This window comes from Leuresthes tenuis, unplaced genomic scaffold, assembly GCF_036924035.1.
Source record: "Leuresthes tenuis unplaced genomic scaffold, fLeuTen1.0.hap1 SCAF_18, whole genome shotgun sequence".
NCBI lineage: Eukaryota > Metazoa > Chordata > Actinopteri > Atheriniformes > Atherinopsidae > Leuresthes > Leuresthes tenuis.
The window spans coordinates 24103801-24122493 of NW_027325372.1; the positions used below are offsets into that span (position 1 = coordinate 24103801).

The window sequence follows — 18693 nt, forward strand, 5'->3', positions numbered from 1 at the left end:
GGGAGCTTTACATTTATAAAACTTCCCTTGGCAAAGCAAATCTGTTTGGCATCAAAGGTATTCAGACTACAATTCTGCTGCCATAATGCTGAACAGGACAAGGGAAAAAAAAAAAAAAAAAAAAAAAAAAAAAAAAGAATAATTTTAATTCTAAATGAGGAAAACTTTGAAAAGTTCCTACATTATATAATTCCATCAAGTTTTGGACAATCAGATTCTCATGTGGCACTGCATTGAAAACTGATATGATTCCGTCATGGAAATCATTGTGCTCAAGAACATCTCCAGAAATCCTTGTCTGTGAATACATTTCAAAATGCAATCTACAGAAGCAGATTAAATCTCTATGAAGCAAACAAACAGCCATATGTGAACTCCCATCCAGATTAAGACGATGTTAAACCACATACTGCATCTAACACAACAGCATGGCTTCATAGTGGAAGAGTCCAGGTGCTGAACTGGCCTGCCTGCAGTCCAGACATTTCAGCAATTGAAAATATTTTATGCATCATCAAACACAAAATACAACAAAGAAGACCCAGGACTGTTGAGCAGCGGAAATCTTACTTCAGATAAGAATGAGACAACATTCCTCTCCCTAAGGTCCAGCAGCTGGTCTCCTCAGATCCCAGATGTTTACAGACTGCTGTTAAAAGAAGGGAAACAGTGGGAAACATGGCCCTGTCCCAACTTTTTTTAGACTTGTTACTGCCATCAAATTCAAGATGAGCTAATATTTGTCATTTTTGTCACCCACTTTCAACAGTGCGTGTTTTTTACGTTCAGTTGTAAATATGATATTGAGTCGTGAGATTCCTTTTTTTAATTTACATTCCATAGTGTCCCAGCCTTTTTGGAAGAAAGTTTGTAAAATAAATGTTGTACAGGAAATATATTATACAGTAAATGATTATACAAGGAGATAATTGTCATATATTTTCACTGTAGGCAGAGCTGATCTTTCTGTCTTACATTTAACTGTTTTGCTGAGCTTGGCTAAGCTCATCTTGATTCCAGCTTCATAGTAACAGAAACTGTGCATGAGACAGTTGATTTTAAAAACGTGTTCAAAACGGAAAAATAGTAGTTTAACAAGAAACCATAGAACAAATAAACAGCGCATTTGTCCACCTTTGATCAAGCAGGCCAGCTGTTTTTTCAGATACCCTTCATCTGCTGTGGATGGTTGTTTTTAGACCTGCCATTTCTTCCTTTGTCCTCAACTTGTTTAGTTTCCTAATTTTTTAAGTACATGCTTTCCACCATGCTGAGATATGCCAATTTTCAACTAATAGCTCTTTGGGAATCATTTTGTCTAAAACACTATTTTATGCCTTTTAAACTCTGTTATCTTTGGTATTTTTCACAAATACAGCCAAAGAAATGGGAACAAATGATATGTCTTTGTGACAGGCTGCTGGTAACAAAGTGCCTGAAGTTTCAATTTAAAATAGGTTCCTTACTAAGTTGTCTGTTTGGTGTGCACCCAACACTGGTTCATCCTTTGAATTAGGTGCACTTTTTATGATGACGAGATTCATAGGTAAATGTTACTGTGAGTGGCTCAAAAAATAAAAAAAAATAGAAAGATACGAAGACTGGACTGAAATTGGGTTTTTAAAAAAAAAGCCAACGTCTCAAGAAAAACTTTGAACGATCTTCAGAAAGCCTGAAGAGCTACTGCTCAAGGCCACTGTAAAAGATGACAAGAAAGTCTCGCTGCTTTGAAGCAAAACATAAAGAAATGATGGGTAGCTTAAGACATTTGCACATTCCTGTGCTTCTTTAATACAACAGAACACATCACAGCTCTATCAGAACATTAGCAGAATGTAAGGCGCACCAACACCAAGCACATCCACTGTGCTAGCATACATTACTTTAAAACAAATAAGTAAAAAACAATCATCTCAGACCACTGCCTCTCTGTCAGCTGCTTCTGTTCCATCTCTAATAGGAGGAAATGGCTTGTGGTGAAGAGAGGATCCAGCCCTTCTGTGGGAGTTTAATTCAATCACAGCTCTGGTCAAAAATGAATTAAAACTCTCATTAAGCTCCCCTCCTGTGTTCCAGAGACTAAGCTGGCTGCTAATGCTCACAAGTAAAGATTTGGGTGTTACATAGTCAGCTCTGCAGCTCTCTGTCTATGAGTCAGCCATCAGTCACCAATTTCATCATTTTGTTATTTTAATTTGTCAGTGCTCACCCACACATCGCATGTAATGAACCTAGCTGCAGATGATCCAAACAAACAGGAGGCAACAGTTGTGGATTTCTTGATGTTCAACCTGAGCACATCACAGCGTGACCAAATTAAAGAGCCTGCCAAGACTTCATATTTCACTGAGCACAATGAGGATAACACACCGCTATCGACATCACAGGACCATTGACCTTTCAACAGAACACTGTAACTAACCACTTTAGACTGTGTCATTTATTACATGGAGCAAAGCAGTGCACAGGGTTGTTTTATGTCCGGGAGAAAAAGATGAACCTGTGTGTTGTAACCCCACAGGAAAACATGCCTCTGCCTCCAGTGCCGCCTGCCACCAATGTTTCAGCTGCGCTTTGTCGCCTCTGAGCAACAGCTTCCATTATCACTGGAGTCACATTGATACATTGTCACATATATTGTCAGGACACAATGGCATATTCTATTCTTGGTCTCAAATGAATATGTTGTACTTATTCCTTTATGCTTTTAAGGAATGAAAGCAAATTCATTTCCACTGAGATAAATTTTGCAAGATATTGTGATATTCTGCCACTTAGGATAAGGACAATGCAAGGGGCTCCCGGCAAAAATGATCTAATGCAGATAGAGGTTTAAAGCAGAAACATACTCATCTATTTATCTATTAATTTATTTTTAATCAGTTGACAATGAGCTTTTAACATGAGGAAAATGCTTCTCACTCCCTTTCATCAAAAGCCTGTAATCATGAGACAAGAGCTCCCCCTACTGATTTTAAATCAGAAAGCGTCCTGCCTTGAGGGAACCAGGATAATTAAACAACCAGGAACAGTCCTGTACATGAACACTATCGTGCACAGACAGGCAGGGACTGAGGGCATCAGGCATCCCATAGACTGTTCAGAAAACAGATGCACTGTACACTAACAACTAAGATAAAACCACAACCACAAAGAGACAAACAAACAATTTCAAAGAGGCCAAAAATGACCACTGATGCAAAAGAAGACAGACAATTGAAAAAAACAAGCAACAGATACACTATTAGTGAACAAAATAACACACAAAACAAATGCAGTACGAAAAAATAGTCTGAAAATATAAATTAATTTAAAAAATGCAAGTAACCCTAAATCCCCACAAACATTAAAAAGAGAGATCCAAAATTACCGCAGTTACACAGGCTGGTTAAAATGCAATATACTGCCAAATGAATAAGACAGAAGAATTTTACAGAGAACAAAGAATGCCTAAAAAATACTAACACACAAAAGGCACAAAATGGACCCTACAAAACATAAAACAACCCCAAAAAAATCACAAAACAGCCACAGTATGATGAAACACCCAAAAAGAAACACAAAATAAACCCCAAAATACCAAAAGCATTTAGTCAAAAATAGGCAAATCAGCCTTAAAGAAACACTATTTGACCAGAGTGAGGGGATATGGTCTGTAATGGCAAACAAAGCACTGCAGAGCTGTGTCGAGTCAAACTGTACTGTAGAGATTAAACAAAGTGAGATCCAAAATGACCAGTTTCATACAAATAGGTTATAAAGCTAAACAAAGCCATAAAAGACACAAGTATGTGACAGATGAAATTCAGACTGCCTCAGAGACTAAATAACATTGGACATAAAATTATTACAAAACACAAAAATCAAGTTAGAAAGTTATCATTTTGTTTATTAAAGATTTGGAATAAAATCCACAAACTTCACTTTGAGGATTTTTGCTACCGAGTACTTTACTCCAATTTTCTCTGACAGTAGTTGTACAACACTGTGCAAAACTCTTCCAGTCCTCATTTCTTTATATTTAGCTACCTAGCAGCCAGACTTTCTTGTAATCTTTTAAAGTGGTCTTGAGCAATAGTTCGTCAGACCTTCTGAAGGTATGTCATACTCCTCTTTTCATTGGCAGCTTTTTCACTCATTTTTGGCACATGGTTGTTAAACTCTGTTAAACTAAAGCAAAGAATAAATGTTGAAGTGCACCTTTGTGCACTTTGTTACTAGCAGCCTGTCACAGACACAAATGATTTGTTCCCATTTCTTTGTTGGAATCTACAAAACAATATAACATGGATAACACTGTTTAACAGACAAAATCTAGTATTTTTGAACAAACAATTTGATTCCAAAGGATTATTAGCATTATCATGCCCTTAAAACAGTGAGGAATCTGGACAAGTGGAGGGGAAAAAGCGACAAGCTTTAAAGAAAAAATGTATCTCGCAGATGAACAGTATCTGAAAGTGAAGTTCCGAAGAAATAGGAAAGAAATCCAGCAAAGGCCCGACACAGGACCGAGGAGATGCATGTGGACTGTCGTCACACCCCAATGGACCACACAAACAACGTTTGCTGTCAGCACTCATCAACAAAGTATTGTACACCCAAACTGCCAGCAACTCAGACACACACACACTGCTCAAATGCAGATCTACACAATGCTGAACCAGAACCAAACACACTATTAACATGCAAAAGAGGAAGGCAAACGCGTTAGCATACATGCTAATGTGGACCTGTACCTGACCCAATAATCTATAGACTCAGTGATTCTTATATTTTCAACTAATTCAGGAGTGATAAACGTATGGATCCTGTAGAATAAGGATTTATTTTTCTATTAGACTATTTTCAAGGTCAGAAAACAGGTGGTCTATGCCTTGTACGAACTTGTACAAAATGCTGCTGCCAGGCTCCTGACTAACACCCATAAACATGACCACATCACACCTGTACTTTACTCCCTCCTAAAATTTAGGATCCAGTTTAAAACTTTGTTATTTGTTTTCAACACAGTTAATGGCCTTGCACCCCCCTACATAAGTGAAACCTTGAGGCTTCACCAATGTGGCAGAGCTCTCCGCTCTGCTGGTCAACATCAACACAAATACCTTATGTCAGTCCTTGTGTCAACCCTGTTTTGAGGCAGCGTTGAGTTTTCTGAACTCTTGGGCATCTGAGATGGACCATCATTAGGTGGAATTCTGTATTATGTTCAGACAATTCAGTATTCAATATTTTTTTCTTTACAATTCTATTTACACTTCTGGGATCGCAGCACAAATGTTAAGATTTTTATAGAAGCATATGCTGCCTTCAGGTGGTATTTTTGTATTTTGTTCCAGGGACATCCATGTATTATTCAAAGCAAAACCGCAATCTGCAGACATTACAAAGGCATGGCTGAGAAAGAAGAGGTGACTGGCCTGCTTGCAGACCTGGCCTGTCCCCATTAGAGAATGTTGGAGGTTTTTGAAGCAAAATTGCTTCAAAAAACTTTTTTTTTTAAATACATCAGCTGGTATCCTCAATACCAAAGTTTCTTTTAAGTGTTGTTGTCGCGCGTGTTTTTTTTCAAGTCGCTTGCGAGTAAAAGAAGACTCAAACGAGTGCAGAGCAGATTTGCGGTTTTGAGTGTGAGGCCTGTTATTTAAGAGTGAGCAGAGCAAAATCTGAGCATGAAAACAAGAACTGCTTCTGTCGAATCTAAACATAAGCTCTTCATTAAAGATTGGGATTTACCCCCCAAAACATTGTGTGTAAAGTGGTAACTGCTTTGCTGCCCCAATTTTTTTGCAGATATTTGCAGAATAACAAATTAACATATTAACAAATCAAACAAAGCTTGCAAAAGACAAAACATAAAATATTTTTGGCTCACACAGTCAGCAATTAAATACAGTTAAAGGTAAACATAAAATGGCTTTTCTCTCTCTGTCTTTGTCTCTCTCTACTTACATGTAGATACAATATATGTATAAGTATTCAGTTCTTCCAGATTGAACATCCTCAACACCTACCATGTTTTCAGCTTTTTACCTTCACTTCTCTTGTTTACATATTACCCTCCAATTATACTGAAAAACATTCCATAAATATATGTGTGTGTTTATTTAATGAAATTGTGTTTCTTTGCAATTTTAGAGACAATTTGCCAGACTGAAAAACTCTCAAAGTGTTTTTGTTTTGCCTTTAGAGAGCGCTGAAAACAGGTAGAACGACCCCAATACCCCTTGAAAGTCAAAGTAGAAACATTCTCACGTGGGTCGCGGAAATTTCCGAGGCGTACTTGAAGGTAACACCGTGTTGTCGAATGAGCAAAGAATGATGTAGAGCAGTCTGAATCGTGGGCCACACACGTGGAGAGCAAATTTGAGGGTCGATGGGTCTGTAGGGGAGCACTGTTACAAAAAGGCTCAGAATTTTTGATCGTCTCTTAGGATAGATCTTCTGCCCGTTTTCGTCGCTGACATATTGTAAAAGACTGCTCTGGTTCTGGAATATTTTGGTGAGTTGAAATCTGATGCTGTGTACACAGAGATTGTTGGCTAGCTTGCAAACGGTGTTATTAAGCTAGATACACTAAATACGTTGGACTTCAGGTGAATAGTCGTCAAAATAAAATAATTTTGGAAATACAGTATATTACACTGCGTCGATGCAGTGTAATATATGTAGCTACACGTGACAAGTTGTCTGGTAATACGAAACAAAGTGTACGTAGACGGTCACTTAAGACTAATTGGATACGCGTGTTTCCACGCCATTATTTAAAAGCTAACTTCGCTTTTATTTTGATAAATGTGAAGTGCTTTAGGAACATGATTACTTTGCTAGCTTGTTCAAAACATAGCCTTAGCAGCCACGTTTCTTTCCAATTTACTTACTCAAACCAAGGGATTATTTGGAAGATGTTTAATTGATCGGTTTTCCTCTATAGACGCTCATGAAAAGCTTGTTTTAGTGGCCTGGTGGTAACTTCTGTGCGGATATAATATCTTAATACTCAAATCTGTCCTGGCGGCATTACTTTGTTCTGGTTTACTTTGCTCACAGCGGTATCCTGGACGGACGGTTCGGCCACTCATTGTCTTTGGAGCACCAAATTCCCCGCCCGCTCAGCCTATGAAGTATCAGTAACCGAGCGCCTTAAATATTCACGACCTGTTCATGGTGAAACGGATTTTTGAGCGATTGCATGCGACACATTTCGCTCTTACGTTTACTTAAATCTTATGTATTACCTTTTGAGTTTTAAGAATTAGCGTTGATCGTTTGCTTTGAACCAATTTCCCTTTTGCTAAATGTGTTTCCAGCTCTTATGGGGAGCTTCAACCCTGGTTTTCCTGTAAGATAGCTCAGTCCTAATTTCTTATCGGGCAGGTAGGCCATAGAAAAGTTTTAAAGGCGTTATATTTAGTTTAAAAGCTCATTTATTTCAGTTTAATTAACCATAATACACAATTAAATGCAGTCTAGCTCAATATCCACAAATGGTAAGATTTTTTGAAGAACTATATTGTGTGGATAAGTCTCAATAAGTCAAGCCTCAAATATTGAATTTGTCACAGAGCTTTCAGCCACATCTCATGGCTTTTCATCAGATCAGTAAGTGAAGTTTGGTCAGATCACATGATGCTCACTGTTTAGGATGTTGGATTTAGGCTTCTGCTGAAAGCTTTATGAAATAAAACGATGTTAGTTGACCTTAATGCTCTTTCAGAGTTGTATTAATTTTTATGCGATTGTTCCATATTTATTTTTTTTTTTTCTGGGACAGTAATGCCAAAACCAAATGTTCAAAGTACAAAACACTTAGATTGACAGCTTTTAATCTCTGATTACTGTTTAATGGTTTACTGTTTGGATTTAATCTCCCACCTGTCTCCAGATAAATGAGTAGAATGATGAAATACATCCTGGTAACCGGTGGAGTCATCTCTGGGATAGGCAAGGGCATCATCGCCAGCAGTGTGGGCACGATCCTTAAGTCATGTGGTTTGCACGTAACGGCCATCAAGATCGACCCTTACATCAACATAGATGCAGGCACTTTTTCACCCTATGAGCATGGTACATTAATGGAAATGATCAGCATAACGAGCACATTTTCTTGTTGTGAATGTGGTATGATTGTTCCACGCTGACTGTGTCCAGGTGAGGTGTTTGTGCTTGATGACGGGGGTGAGGTGGACTTGGATCTGGGGAACTACGAACGTTTCCTCGATATCCGGCTGACAAGAGATAATAATTTGACCACAGGGAAGATCTATCAGTCAGTCATCAATAAAGAGAGGAGGGGAGACTATCTGGGCAAGACCGTGCAGGGTAAACACTTATTATTGATGTTAAAGAGGTCGTGATGCTTAAGATGTGTAAGTAAGAACACTTTTGCACTTTGCTCTTTTCCAGTGGTGCCACATATTACAGATGCGATCCAGGAATGGGTTGTGAAGCAGGCCAAAGTGCCAGTTGATGACGATGAAGTGGAACCTCAAGTCTGTGTAATAGAGGTAAGCTGGGTGGTTGAAACATATGGTTCAATTAAGGGGCTAAAATTAAGACTATTCAGCACCACAGAGACTATATTCTTTTAGTAAGAGGCCATATCCCTGCCCTGATCAAACCAATGATAAGCCAGAATTGGTTACTGAGCAATCAACAGTACCAAATGAGGAGGCTACTACTCCCTGTACCTTTGTAATAACTCATGCATCTATTGCAGGTACTCACTGAATCATCTGTTGTCTCTGCTGTGCATTATCACAGAGAGGCTAACAACTAACGTCTCGAAAGTTGGTGACCCACACGGTTAGATAGTCCCTCGGCTTGGTATTAGCATGGAGAGCCTTTAGCATTCCTTGACTGGGTACCATGATGCTGATGCTTTGGTTACTAGCTTGCTGAAGCTAACTGGATTAGCTGCTGATTTGGTTGATCTTCTTTTTAGCAGCAGGAAGTGTGATATTCCACCACAACCTATTGTTGACTTCTGCTGCAGAAGACATAATTGATCTCAATAGTACTTCCTGGTGATATAAACCAAAACGATTCAACTAAATCGTTTCACTTACTGTTGTGTGTCTCCTTTAAAAGCCAAAAGCATGAATAGCCAGACGACAAGAATAGACCTTTTTTTTCTCTTTTTTTTTTTTGTGTGACCCTCCCTTGATTTGTCCTTGAAATTATTGTAGAAAGGTACTGAAGGAGAATGGCAGCATGTTTTTTTTTCTTCTTTTTCTGATTACTGATGATTTAAGAAATATTTGAAAAGAATAAATATTCATAAAGCCTTGTGATGGACTGGTTACCCGCACAGGTTCTACCCCGCCTCTTACCCAATCACAGCTGGGATAGGCTATAGCCCCCTGCAACCCTGAATTGGATTAAGCGGGTATAGAAAATCCTTTATCTGGCTCCACCCATTAGTAAGATGTGTTCAGTCAGACACCTTTTTGATGATAACTGCTGATGTTTGTATGTGTTCGCAGCTTGGAGGCACTGTCGGAGACATCGAGAGCATGCCTTTTATCGAAGCTTTCAGGCAGTTCCAGTTTAAAGTGAAGAGAGAGAACTTCTGTAACATCCATGTCAGTCTGATACCACAGGTAAGATGGGAACCCCGTCACATCACGGATATCATAGACAAAGTGTGACAGTAAGGCATGATGTGCAGTCATCCAACAGTCACCCTGGAGGTCTCTTTATGTGTTTGCGTTCTGTGCTTTGGCAGCCCAGTGCAACAGGAGAGCAGAAGACCAAACCAACACAGAACAGCGTCAGAGAGCTGAGAGGCCTTGGTCTTTCTCCTGACCTGGTGAGGGTTTTTTTTTTTGTATCAGGGTGATTTTATGTGATCCATACCAAGTTTTAAAATGAAGTGAACCCAACCTCAGATGAACAACATGTGACATATTACACGTTATTTGCTGAACCAAATTCCTATGGAAGCAGTAGGGGTGTATATGGATTGATGCTCCAAGAGTCATACTTTTTATTAAGAATTAGAATTTTTTTTAACTGAAAAATCAGCACAAAAACAGTGCATGTTTCTTTGAATCATGTTTTATTGAAAAAAAAAAAAACTGAACCACTCATTTATGGTGATATTGTATGCTGACCAGACTAGCGGGCCAGAATTATACTCTGTAAAACTAAAAAGCAATGTATCAACCCTAATCAGCCACCACGAGGGGCCAACAACAACCGTTTTCATCACAAAAAGGTCAATATGCAGAAAATGATGAAGAACAAAGAAGCAAGCGCTGCACCGAACAGTCTTTTTTTTTTTTTTTTTTTTTTTTACACTGGAGTCACTCATCACAAAGCAGATCTTTGTCTACTTGAACTTCCGTCTCCTCCACCGAGGAGCGCAGCTAAAGGACCAACAACAGCATTAACTGATCAAACGTTGCCCACCGTTCAGAGTGGTCCATGTATTTGTGAGACTAATGAGGCCAATCACCCTACAGTTGCATTGTTTCAACCAATAAACCAAACAAAGATGGTTCCCCTCATGCTATGAAAGCTCCTACCCTGAAGTAGGTGCTAAATCAGCTGCAGTTCCTGTAATGAAGGGGAACTTCCTCCAACTAAACTATGGAAAATGTGCAGCTTAGAAAGTGCCAACAGAGAACGAACAAACTGCTCTATCACCAGAGCCACTACTTACCAGTAGTTGGCATATTATTACTAACTAGTTAACTTTTCCATAAAGCAAAAGCATCAAAAATGTTAATTATAGTTCTAAAAAAAAAGGAAAAGGCAGTCAGTGCATCTCTTAGCCTAAAGCAGTTTCAGAGCAGTCAGATCATGTGCAGGCCAGCATTATCAGCTGGAAGAGGGAATTACCAGTCCCCACAACATCATATTCACTGCTCGTATTTCATCATGGGTGTAGCTTATCGGTGCTTTCCGTTGTAGTTGGTGCCATTTGGTTTTGCTCGTCTTCCTTTCCTGTAAAGACCCAGTCTCCCCTGAGTGCTCATTAAAGTTTTATCCCATTAATGCTGACAGATCATGTGCCGCTGTTCCACCGCTCTGGAGAATTCTGTCAAAGAAAAGATCTCAATGTTCTGCCACGTAGAACCTAAACAGGTAGGTGAAGCATGCGTGAGCTGCACACGTCCCCGATTGTATTTGCAGCTCTAAACTCACTTGCCTATCTTGCTCCAGGTCATCTGTGTGCACGATGTCTCGTCCATTTACCGAGTACCCTTACTGCTGGAGGACCAGGGCGTGGTGAGCTACCTAAGCAAGAGACTGAATATGCCCATTGAGACCAAACCCAGGAAAATGCTGACTAAGTGGAAGGAAATGTCAGACAGGTGAGTCATCCGAACAAGTCAAAGAGTAAAGTTAGTCTCCTTTATGGGTTCTTTCTCATGAGATTGGATTATTGCACTCCAGAGGAGATAACGTATTACACTAATACCTTTGTGTTCCTCAAAGGTCAGACAGACTGCTGGAGCACTGCTCTATAGCTCTGGTGGGAAAGTACACCAAGTTCTCCGACTCATATGCTTCTGTTATAAAGGCTCTGGAGCACTCTGCGCTGGCCATTAGCCATAAATTGGAGGTTAAGGTATGTACACAGTGTCATGAAGCACCTTTAATCGCAGTCGCATTGGTATGAATGTCTGGTTACCTGGAGTTGGATCATCCAACTACGCCCAGTTAGGGTTGGGGAAAGTTGGCGTGGCTTCTCAAGTAAAATGAGCTCAACTTGGATGTGGGTGGAGTTGGATGGTCCATCTTAAGGACGTTTTCACATCTCAAAGTCTGAATGAAGGTTTGTTTCATTGTTTAGTTTTGATCAAGTTTTGTTTCGAGTCTCCATACACTCGATGATTATTGGCTAACGGAGCAGAATGAGTCTGCGCTCTGACGGATGGCCTGTCACTGTTTGAATGAATTGAGAAAAATAAATGAACGGATGAATTCTGTTACCGGTGTTGCGATAATATTACAGCAGCGTCAAGCACAACACCCAAAGCTAGCTAAGATTAGCTAAACGAAGGTCGTCTTTTAACAGAAAACATACCGTCGCTGACGGCTAAGGAGGTCAAGACAGCAGGCTTTTAACGGTTTTTAAAAAAAGAAAAAAAGTGTGTTGAAGTCATTGCAGGTGATTGAATAAACTTAGTCTTCTTTCTTCTCAAATGCTACCGTGGCTCCAGTTTTGTTGATCACCCACTGTAACTTTCAGTGACTGCTACGTTAGCCCAAAAAATGTTTTCACACCAGAAACTAACCAAACAACGAGCCGGCCCAAAACCACTTGTTTTATCCGACCTGCTTGGTCCGCACCTTGATCCAGGGGACGCCTCATGTGTAATTTTAGTGCCAAAGTCCCTTCCGAAGAGTCATGTGTGAAACGGCCTTTGCCTGAAGAGAGGAGGGCATAGCCTACAACTCCTCCACATTCCCCTATTATACCGGGTCATTTTAGACTAGTAATGAGTGTACGATCCAGTGGAAAATATTTCCCCAACTTTAATCATCCTGCAGGTTTGAACAAATGTGATTTATTGAATAATCTTTAATGTTTCCTCATGCTCCATGTTACCAAATAAAACTGATACGACGAAACAGACAACACGCAAATCAGCTGTTGGCATTGTGATGTGTCTGAAGCTTAAATGTTTTTGCTTTTGGGACAGTTTGACACCCCTTCTCTAACTGATTTACATCCCTGCATGCATGTTTTTGAACTGATAGGGTGTAGTTAAATCAAACTCTTTGTAAAGTCCCTGAGCTTGGTGTTGGCTGGAAGTTTCCTTGTGCTGCCATCCAGTGGTTGCACAATGATCTACTGCCACCCTTGCTTCAGATACACTTCTGAGACACAGTTTGGTGTGTTCATGTCAGAGTCAAGCTTTGATGAGATCATCAGCTTTGTACAGTTTTAGTACTTTAACTGCAAAGACTTAGTCATAGTTCCCGAACAAAAGCAGCAAAGTCCTGGTTCAGGCTCCCAAACCCTTGGTGTCCTTTTTGTCTTGATGAACTTGAGTGTTTCACGGTGTATCACGACCCTCAGCTGTCATAATGAGTGTGGTGGGAGATGCCAAAGACCTGAAAAAAACCTTGTTTTACTTCTGCGGTTAATTTCTGGAATTAACTGAGTACTTTGTGTACAAGCAGTGAGATTAACTACAATCTGATGGCAGAAGTGTGGTTTAAACATGAAAAGTAATGTGTAACTAATGATGCAATCAGTTGTCCTACTCTGAAAGTGATCTTACAGTCAGTGTATGTCTGTTACATACAGTACAAGGAGGACAACTTCTAAGATAATTGCTCAAGATATGATCAGTACATATTTGGAGAATATGTACGGTGCCCTTTCTTCATTACCTACAGAAGTAGTTTTGGGCAGTGGACAAAGTTTCAAGGCGACAACCATCCTGCAGCAACCTGCAGCCCATAATGTGTTGTAAAGCCAACATTCTGATGTTCAGCAGTTTGTGCTGCAGCAGCTTTTCTGTTGGATCAGACCACACGGGTCAACCTCTGCTCTCCACATGCAGCTGGAAGCCTTGAGCCACCAGAACTCTTTTATATCCACTGAGCTTTATTTGGTGAAAGAGACCTCACCAAAATAGTCCATGGAAGACATTTAAACTGTCAGAAGTCATGTAGGCCAAGATTTGGTTAAAAAGTTAAAGTTTAATAGATGTCTAGGCCCATTTGATGATGTTGATGAAGCATTCACATTGGCCCAAAACGTCACCAGGATCAGCTATACGAGTAGAACTTTCTTAATTTAGAACCTTCACCCTATGTGTGCCTCTTATAACCGATTAAGCTGAACAACCACGAGGTCATCTGTGGTACCAACTTGCTTTTATATTGCAGAGTCATGATACATTCTGGCTGTGGAATATTAGAGGCTGTAATTCTATTTTGGATTTTTATTTATTTTCTTCTTTAATGACATAGAAGCATTACGTTGGCAGCAAACAGCCTGTGGAGTTCTACATTTTTAATATGTAGTAATACATATTAATTGCGTTGAAACTACGTCTTCATGAAGCCACAAGTGGCATAAGTTTGTCAAATTGCTTCTGGATTGACTATCTCCAGGATGGTGAAGATGGCTTCCGGACAGTGAAGTTGTCCCACCAGTAGGAGGCCTCGGCCAGACCCAGGGTTTGCTTGAGAGGTTCCAGCTAGACCTTTGGATGGAGAATCAAACATTTTTAAACAAAATTGACACTGAGAAAACGGTTTGTTGTTTTCTAAGATGTTAGCATGTTTAAAGACTTCAACTGTATATAATAGGACTAAATTATTTGAGCGAAAGGGGATCTAAATTTAGCCTGAGATATCCATGGCTAAATGAGTGCTCACTGGGCAGGTTCACAGCGTCTCCGTCCTGGGGAGACGTTTGGTGGGTACTATGTGCTGAATATTGGGAAAACTCAGGCCAAGCCGTGTGGTCATCCTTGATTTGGCCCAGTTACTCCGATCCTTACTCTTGCCTTTTCTTGCTCGACACAGATGGCTCACATTCTGTCTCGTTTACCCACTCCTTAACAGATGGCTGATTGACATATTGATACAAAGTGTGAATGAAATGGTAACCACGGTAACTTGTAACCTGGTTGACTTTTTCAGTGTGACAAAAATGCACACAGCTAATACAATGTGTCCTCCGTGGTGGCTAATATCGATGTCCGTCCTGCATATGGTGCAGAATGCGTGATGAGGCAGCCTGGACTCATGGAGACAAGGCCACCTCTCTGTAACCGTTTTTTCGGGCGGCTCTGCCATTTCACTCAAGCAGTGCAAAGCCTTGCGAGGAGGGGCGGGTGGTTGAGTGAAAATGAAGCGTTCTGATTGGCCGAAAGCACACCGCTTACGTGCTGAACTGTGTGGCTCATTGGAGCAGATCTTTAGTGCAAAGCTGGTGACAACTTGACTGAAACTTGGCGAAATGCAATATCAAAGAATGAGTACTTTAGAACAAGCGTTCTCTGTGGTCAAAATGCGTACATGTTGGCAGGTCTGATGGCATTGTTTCCTCATGATTGCACAGTTTAAATTATGTTTAATTTCTTGACAGTATATAGATTCGGCACATTTGGAGCCAAGTACTCTGCAGGAGGAGCCGGTGAAGTACCACGAGGCATGGCAGAAACTCTGCAGTGCTCAGTGAGTTTTACCGATGAACAGGATGTTCTGGTTTGATAAAAGCACTTTTATCAACTTAGCTTTTTCTCTTTCTGTCCTTAGTGGCATCCTGGTTCCAGGGGGGTTTGGTGTCAGAGGAACTGAAGGAAAGATTCATGCCATCAACTGGGCCAGAAAACAGAAAAAACCCTTCTTAGGTACAGGATGGCTGTCAAGATAATCTTTAATTGTGATCTTTCCATACTTTCTTACTTCCTGTCAGCAGTGAACCGCAGGTCTCAAACTTTGGCCCTCTGTCTCGGTCCCCTCATGTAGATGTCCAACAACAGAAATTGACCAATCAGTTAAAGCTATAGTCTGAGAGTGCAACTGATTAACCACAAAGTGAAAATGCAAATTCTCCAAAGTCATAATCAGAGCATCACACAAGTTGTAAACTTACTGAGTCCTTACAACGGGTCACACTGCAGAACACAGCCGACGACATAAAACCAACTCTGTTACTTGACTGCGCACCCACAAGGGACGCACCACTGACCAGTTACCAGAAGTGACCACAAACAAGCAATAAGATTATTAAGAGATAGCTTTCAGATTGAAAAGGCAGCCTATTCAACACATTCTGTTTGGAAAAACAGTCGTATAGATTTAAGATTCAAAGTAATGCATTATGATTGGCAACTTGGTTAATTAACCAGTGATTAGGCATAACGACTGCTGTCCAGGCTAAGCAAGGATCAGAGTGGGAAGAAAAGCAGTTGACACAGCAGCCCAGAACATTTTTAATTTCTAACCGTGCGATGATAAGACTGATAACGATGACTTCCAGAATCGGAAAACCTCTTGCCCAGGATCTTAATGTAACAGATGACCTACATTACCAGCAGGAAAGTGCTTTGTTTTAGCCTCCAACCTATCATTAAAGATGACTATTAAAAATACATCCATTTTCTATACCCTTTTAGTCCGGGTTGCTGGGGGCTGGAGCCTATACCTGCTGCCTAAGCTAATAAATTGTTATTGACGTTCTCCTCACGGTCACTGGCAGCTTCTATCGTGAGCAACAGGCTCGCTGGCTCGTCTCAGTTTTTCAGTCATTCTCTGGTTAGAACTAACTGAAAAGCCTTCAGGTAACTTATGATTGGTTGTCCCACAGCTGGTGGAATTTGTCGTCCATTTTATGATTCTCATCTGGGGGAAATAATGCACCTGATCAGTGTGGGTCTCATTTCAAATAGGTATTCAGAAACATTTAGTTAAAATTAGTTACTTGCATGATAATTTTACAAGTGATCATGTTGTAATTAAGTAATCGATGAAATGCATTAGATACTCTGTGATGTCATGACTAGCGTTTGTCTTTCCACAGGCGTGTGTCTTGGAATGCAGCTGGCTGTATGCGAGTTTGCCAGGAACGTGCTCGACTGGAAAGGTAACGCTAACGCTGTCGTGCTCTACAGCTGAACTGAGGTTTGAGTTTGTCTGTTGCCCAGATCCCAACTCTGCACAAGGTTTTGTCAAATTTGTGTAATAACAAACGGATGATCGCATACTAATTGCTCAGTTTGCTGCTGCTTAGAAGAATATTAGATGGAAACCAAATTGTGAAGTCAGAGCGACATGGCTGCCTGCTTAAGCAACCCGGTCAGTGCCAAAGGGGTTTATGAAGGCTGAAGGATGTTACTAGATGTCCGTGGGTGGGTGAAGGATATAAGTCACGTTTGTTAGGCTCTGTGTTGGAGATGCTTTTTTAAGTTTGGGAATTGGGGACAGCTGATGGTTGCTAGGGATGGAATATACAGGTAGTGTAAAATCGATCCAACATAAATCAGAACTCTGTTTTAACATTAAAGATGCCATCTAATGCGCTGACAAACTGATCACTGGCAAAATTGTAGGTTGGTCGACTACAGTTTCACACTAAATCCCTACACATCCTACAGGGATTTAGTGTTAAATGGTTAGTGCCATAGTAGGTGATTTGTGACTGTGGGGTAAAACCACATTTTACTTGATTAATAACAACATCCCATCAGTAGCATAAATACACATATCTGCCAGAATGTATATAGTCCAGCTGAGCTTGGATAAGCAGAGCACTGGTAGAGATCAATTTTACAATATATTAGTATCTTCCATGGCTATTGTGGATATTACCAAAGTCTGTGGTTGTGCTGCTTTAATTCTGAACCGCCCACTATGAGCCCAGCAACGCTGCAGAAGTTTGTGCTAAATTGGTGGAAAATTCTACTCTGCAGCTCCGTTACCTTTCTGTGTCAGACCCATGACTAGCCAATAGGTGAATGGTTCAAACTAAACATGTTGTGATAGATTGTTGTGAAAGACATCCATATTTGTGCAGCCTTAACTGTGCAAACCAGGAAGTAGGTACTTGTTATTTATAACATAACTTTTGTTTCACTTGTAGATGCCAACTCAACTGAGTTCGACCCAGAATCAAAGCATCCTGTTGTAAGTTTTCTCAGATACATCAGTCCCATTCTTGTATGAACTGCTGTGTATTAAATCCATATTTGATTAAACAGGTGATTGACATGCCAGAACACAACCCCGGACAGATGGGTGGCACAATGAGACTGGGGAAGAGACGGACCATTTTCAAAAGCGGCAACAGTGTACTGCGTAAGAAAACCTTTCAGGTCACTCTGGAGCAGCAGTTAATCTGTTTTTTCTGGGCTTACATCTGTTCTGTATTCCAGGCAAATTATATGGAGATGCAGAATATGTGGAGGAGAGGCACAGACATCGCTTTGAGGTAGCGCTGAACACAGATTAACGTGTAGTTTGTTTTGTATTACTTGGCATTTCATTTTTACGTATCCTCTCAAAGGTCAACCCTGAGCTGAAGAGTCATTTCGAAGACAAAGGTTTCCGCTTTGTAGGTCAGGATGTGGAAGGAGAAAGAATGGAAGTCATAGAACTGGACGGTAAGGGAAGAACTCTTGCATTTCATGTAGGGCTTTACATGTTAGCAGTTCCTAAGCTTTTATTCTATTTTTAGATCACCCATACTTTGTTGGAGTGCAGTACCACCCTGAGTTTACCTCTCGTCCCATTAAACCATCACCCCCATATCTTGGTTTGCTTCTGGCTGCAGCAGGAAAACTCCAGAGCTACTTACAGAAGGGGTGCCGTTTGTCACCACGGTAAATTAATTACCCGTTCACTTGGTCATGAACACAATGTTTACAGGCTAATAAGAGGTTTACTTTCTTGATACAGGGACACCTACAGCGATCAGAGTGGCAGCAGCACCCCTGACTCTGAAATTGCAGAGCTTAAGTTGCCCTGCGTCACAACTGACTGACTCAGCATAAAGGACTTCAGCGTATTAGCAAGTTTCATACAACTTCAAATGACCCAATGCGTTAGTATTATGGATGCACTGACTACAGGCAGCTGTGGGCCACATGATGCAAGTTACAGTACTGGAATGAATGCCAGCTTGCCTTTAAGTAGTTTGCTACATGCAAGTAAAATGTTGGGGCCTTATTGTAAACATGTGATAGTGTGCTGATAATGTCTATGTTATGAAAT

General features: G+C 40.5%; 1 protein-coding gene across 1 annotated transcript; it reads left to right on the forward strand.

Annotated features, from left to right (window-relative positions):
- Window positions 1-6318: 6318 nt before the first annotated feature.
- On the forward strand, window positions 6319-18686 carry ctps1a (CTP synthase 1a). The gene is made up of 18 exons (XM_072370031.1): window positions 6319-6505; window positions 7889-8070; window positions 8155-8325; window positions 8410-8510; window positions 9489-9605; window positions 9731-9814; window positions 11014-11094; window positions 11173-11324; window positions 11449-11581; window positions 15068-15156; window positions 15238-15332; window positions 16505-16567; window positions 17564-17607; window positions 17682-17778; window positions 17856-17911; window positions 17987-18083; window positions 18158-18302; window positions 18379-18686. Exons 2-18 carry the CDS (start codon window positions 7893-7895, stop codon window positions 18461-18463), a joined length of 1788 nt encoding a protein of 595 aa, XP_072226132.1. The 5' UTR covers window positions 6319-6505; window positions 7889-7892; the 3' UTR covers window positions 18464-18686.
- Window positions 18687-18693: the final 7 nt, after the last annotated feature.

Coding starts and splice junctions, on each gene's coding strand:
- ctps1a (XM_072370031.1), top strand. CDS start 7,893: ATGAGTAGAATGATGAAATACATCCTGGTAACCGGTGGAGTCATCTCT. Junction 8,071..8,154: donor TTTTTCACCCTATGAGCATG/GTACATTAATGG, acceptor GACTGTGTCCAG/GTGAGGTGTTTGTGCTTGAT. Junction 17,779..17,855: donor AAGCGGCAACAGTGTACTGC/GTAAGAAAACCT, acceptor TCTGTATTCCAG/GCAAATTATATGGAGATGCA.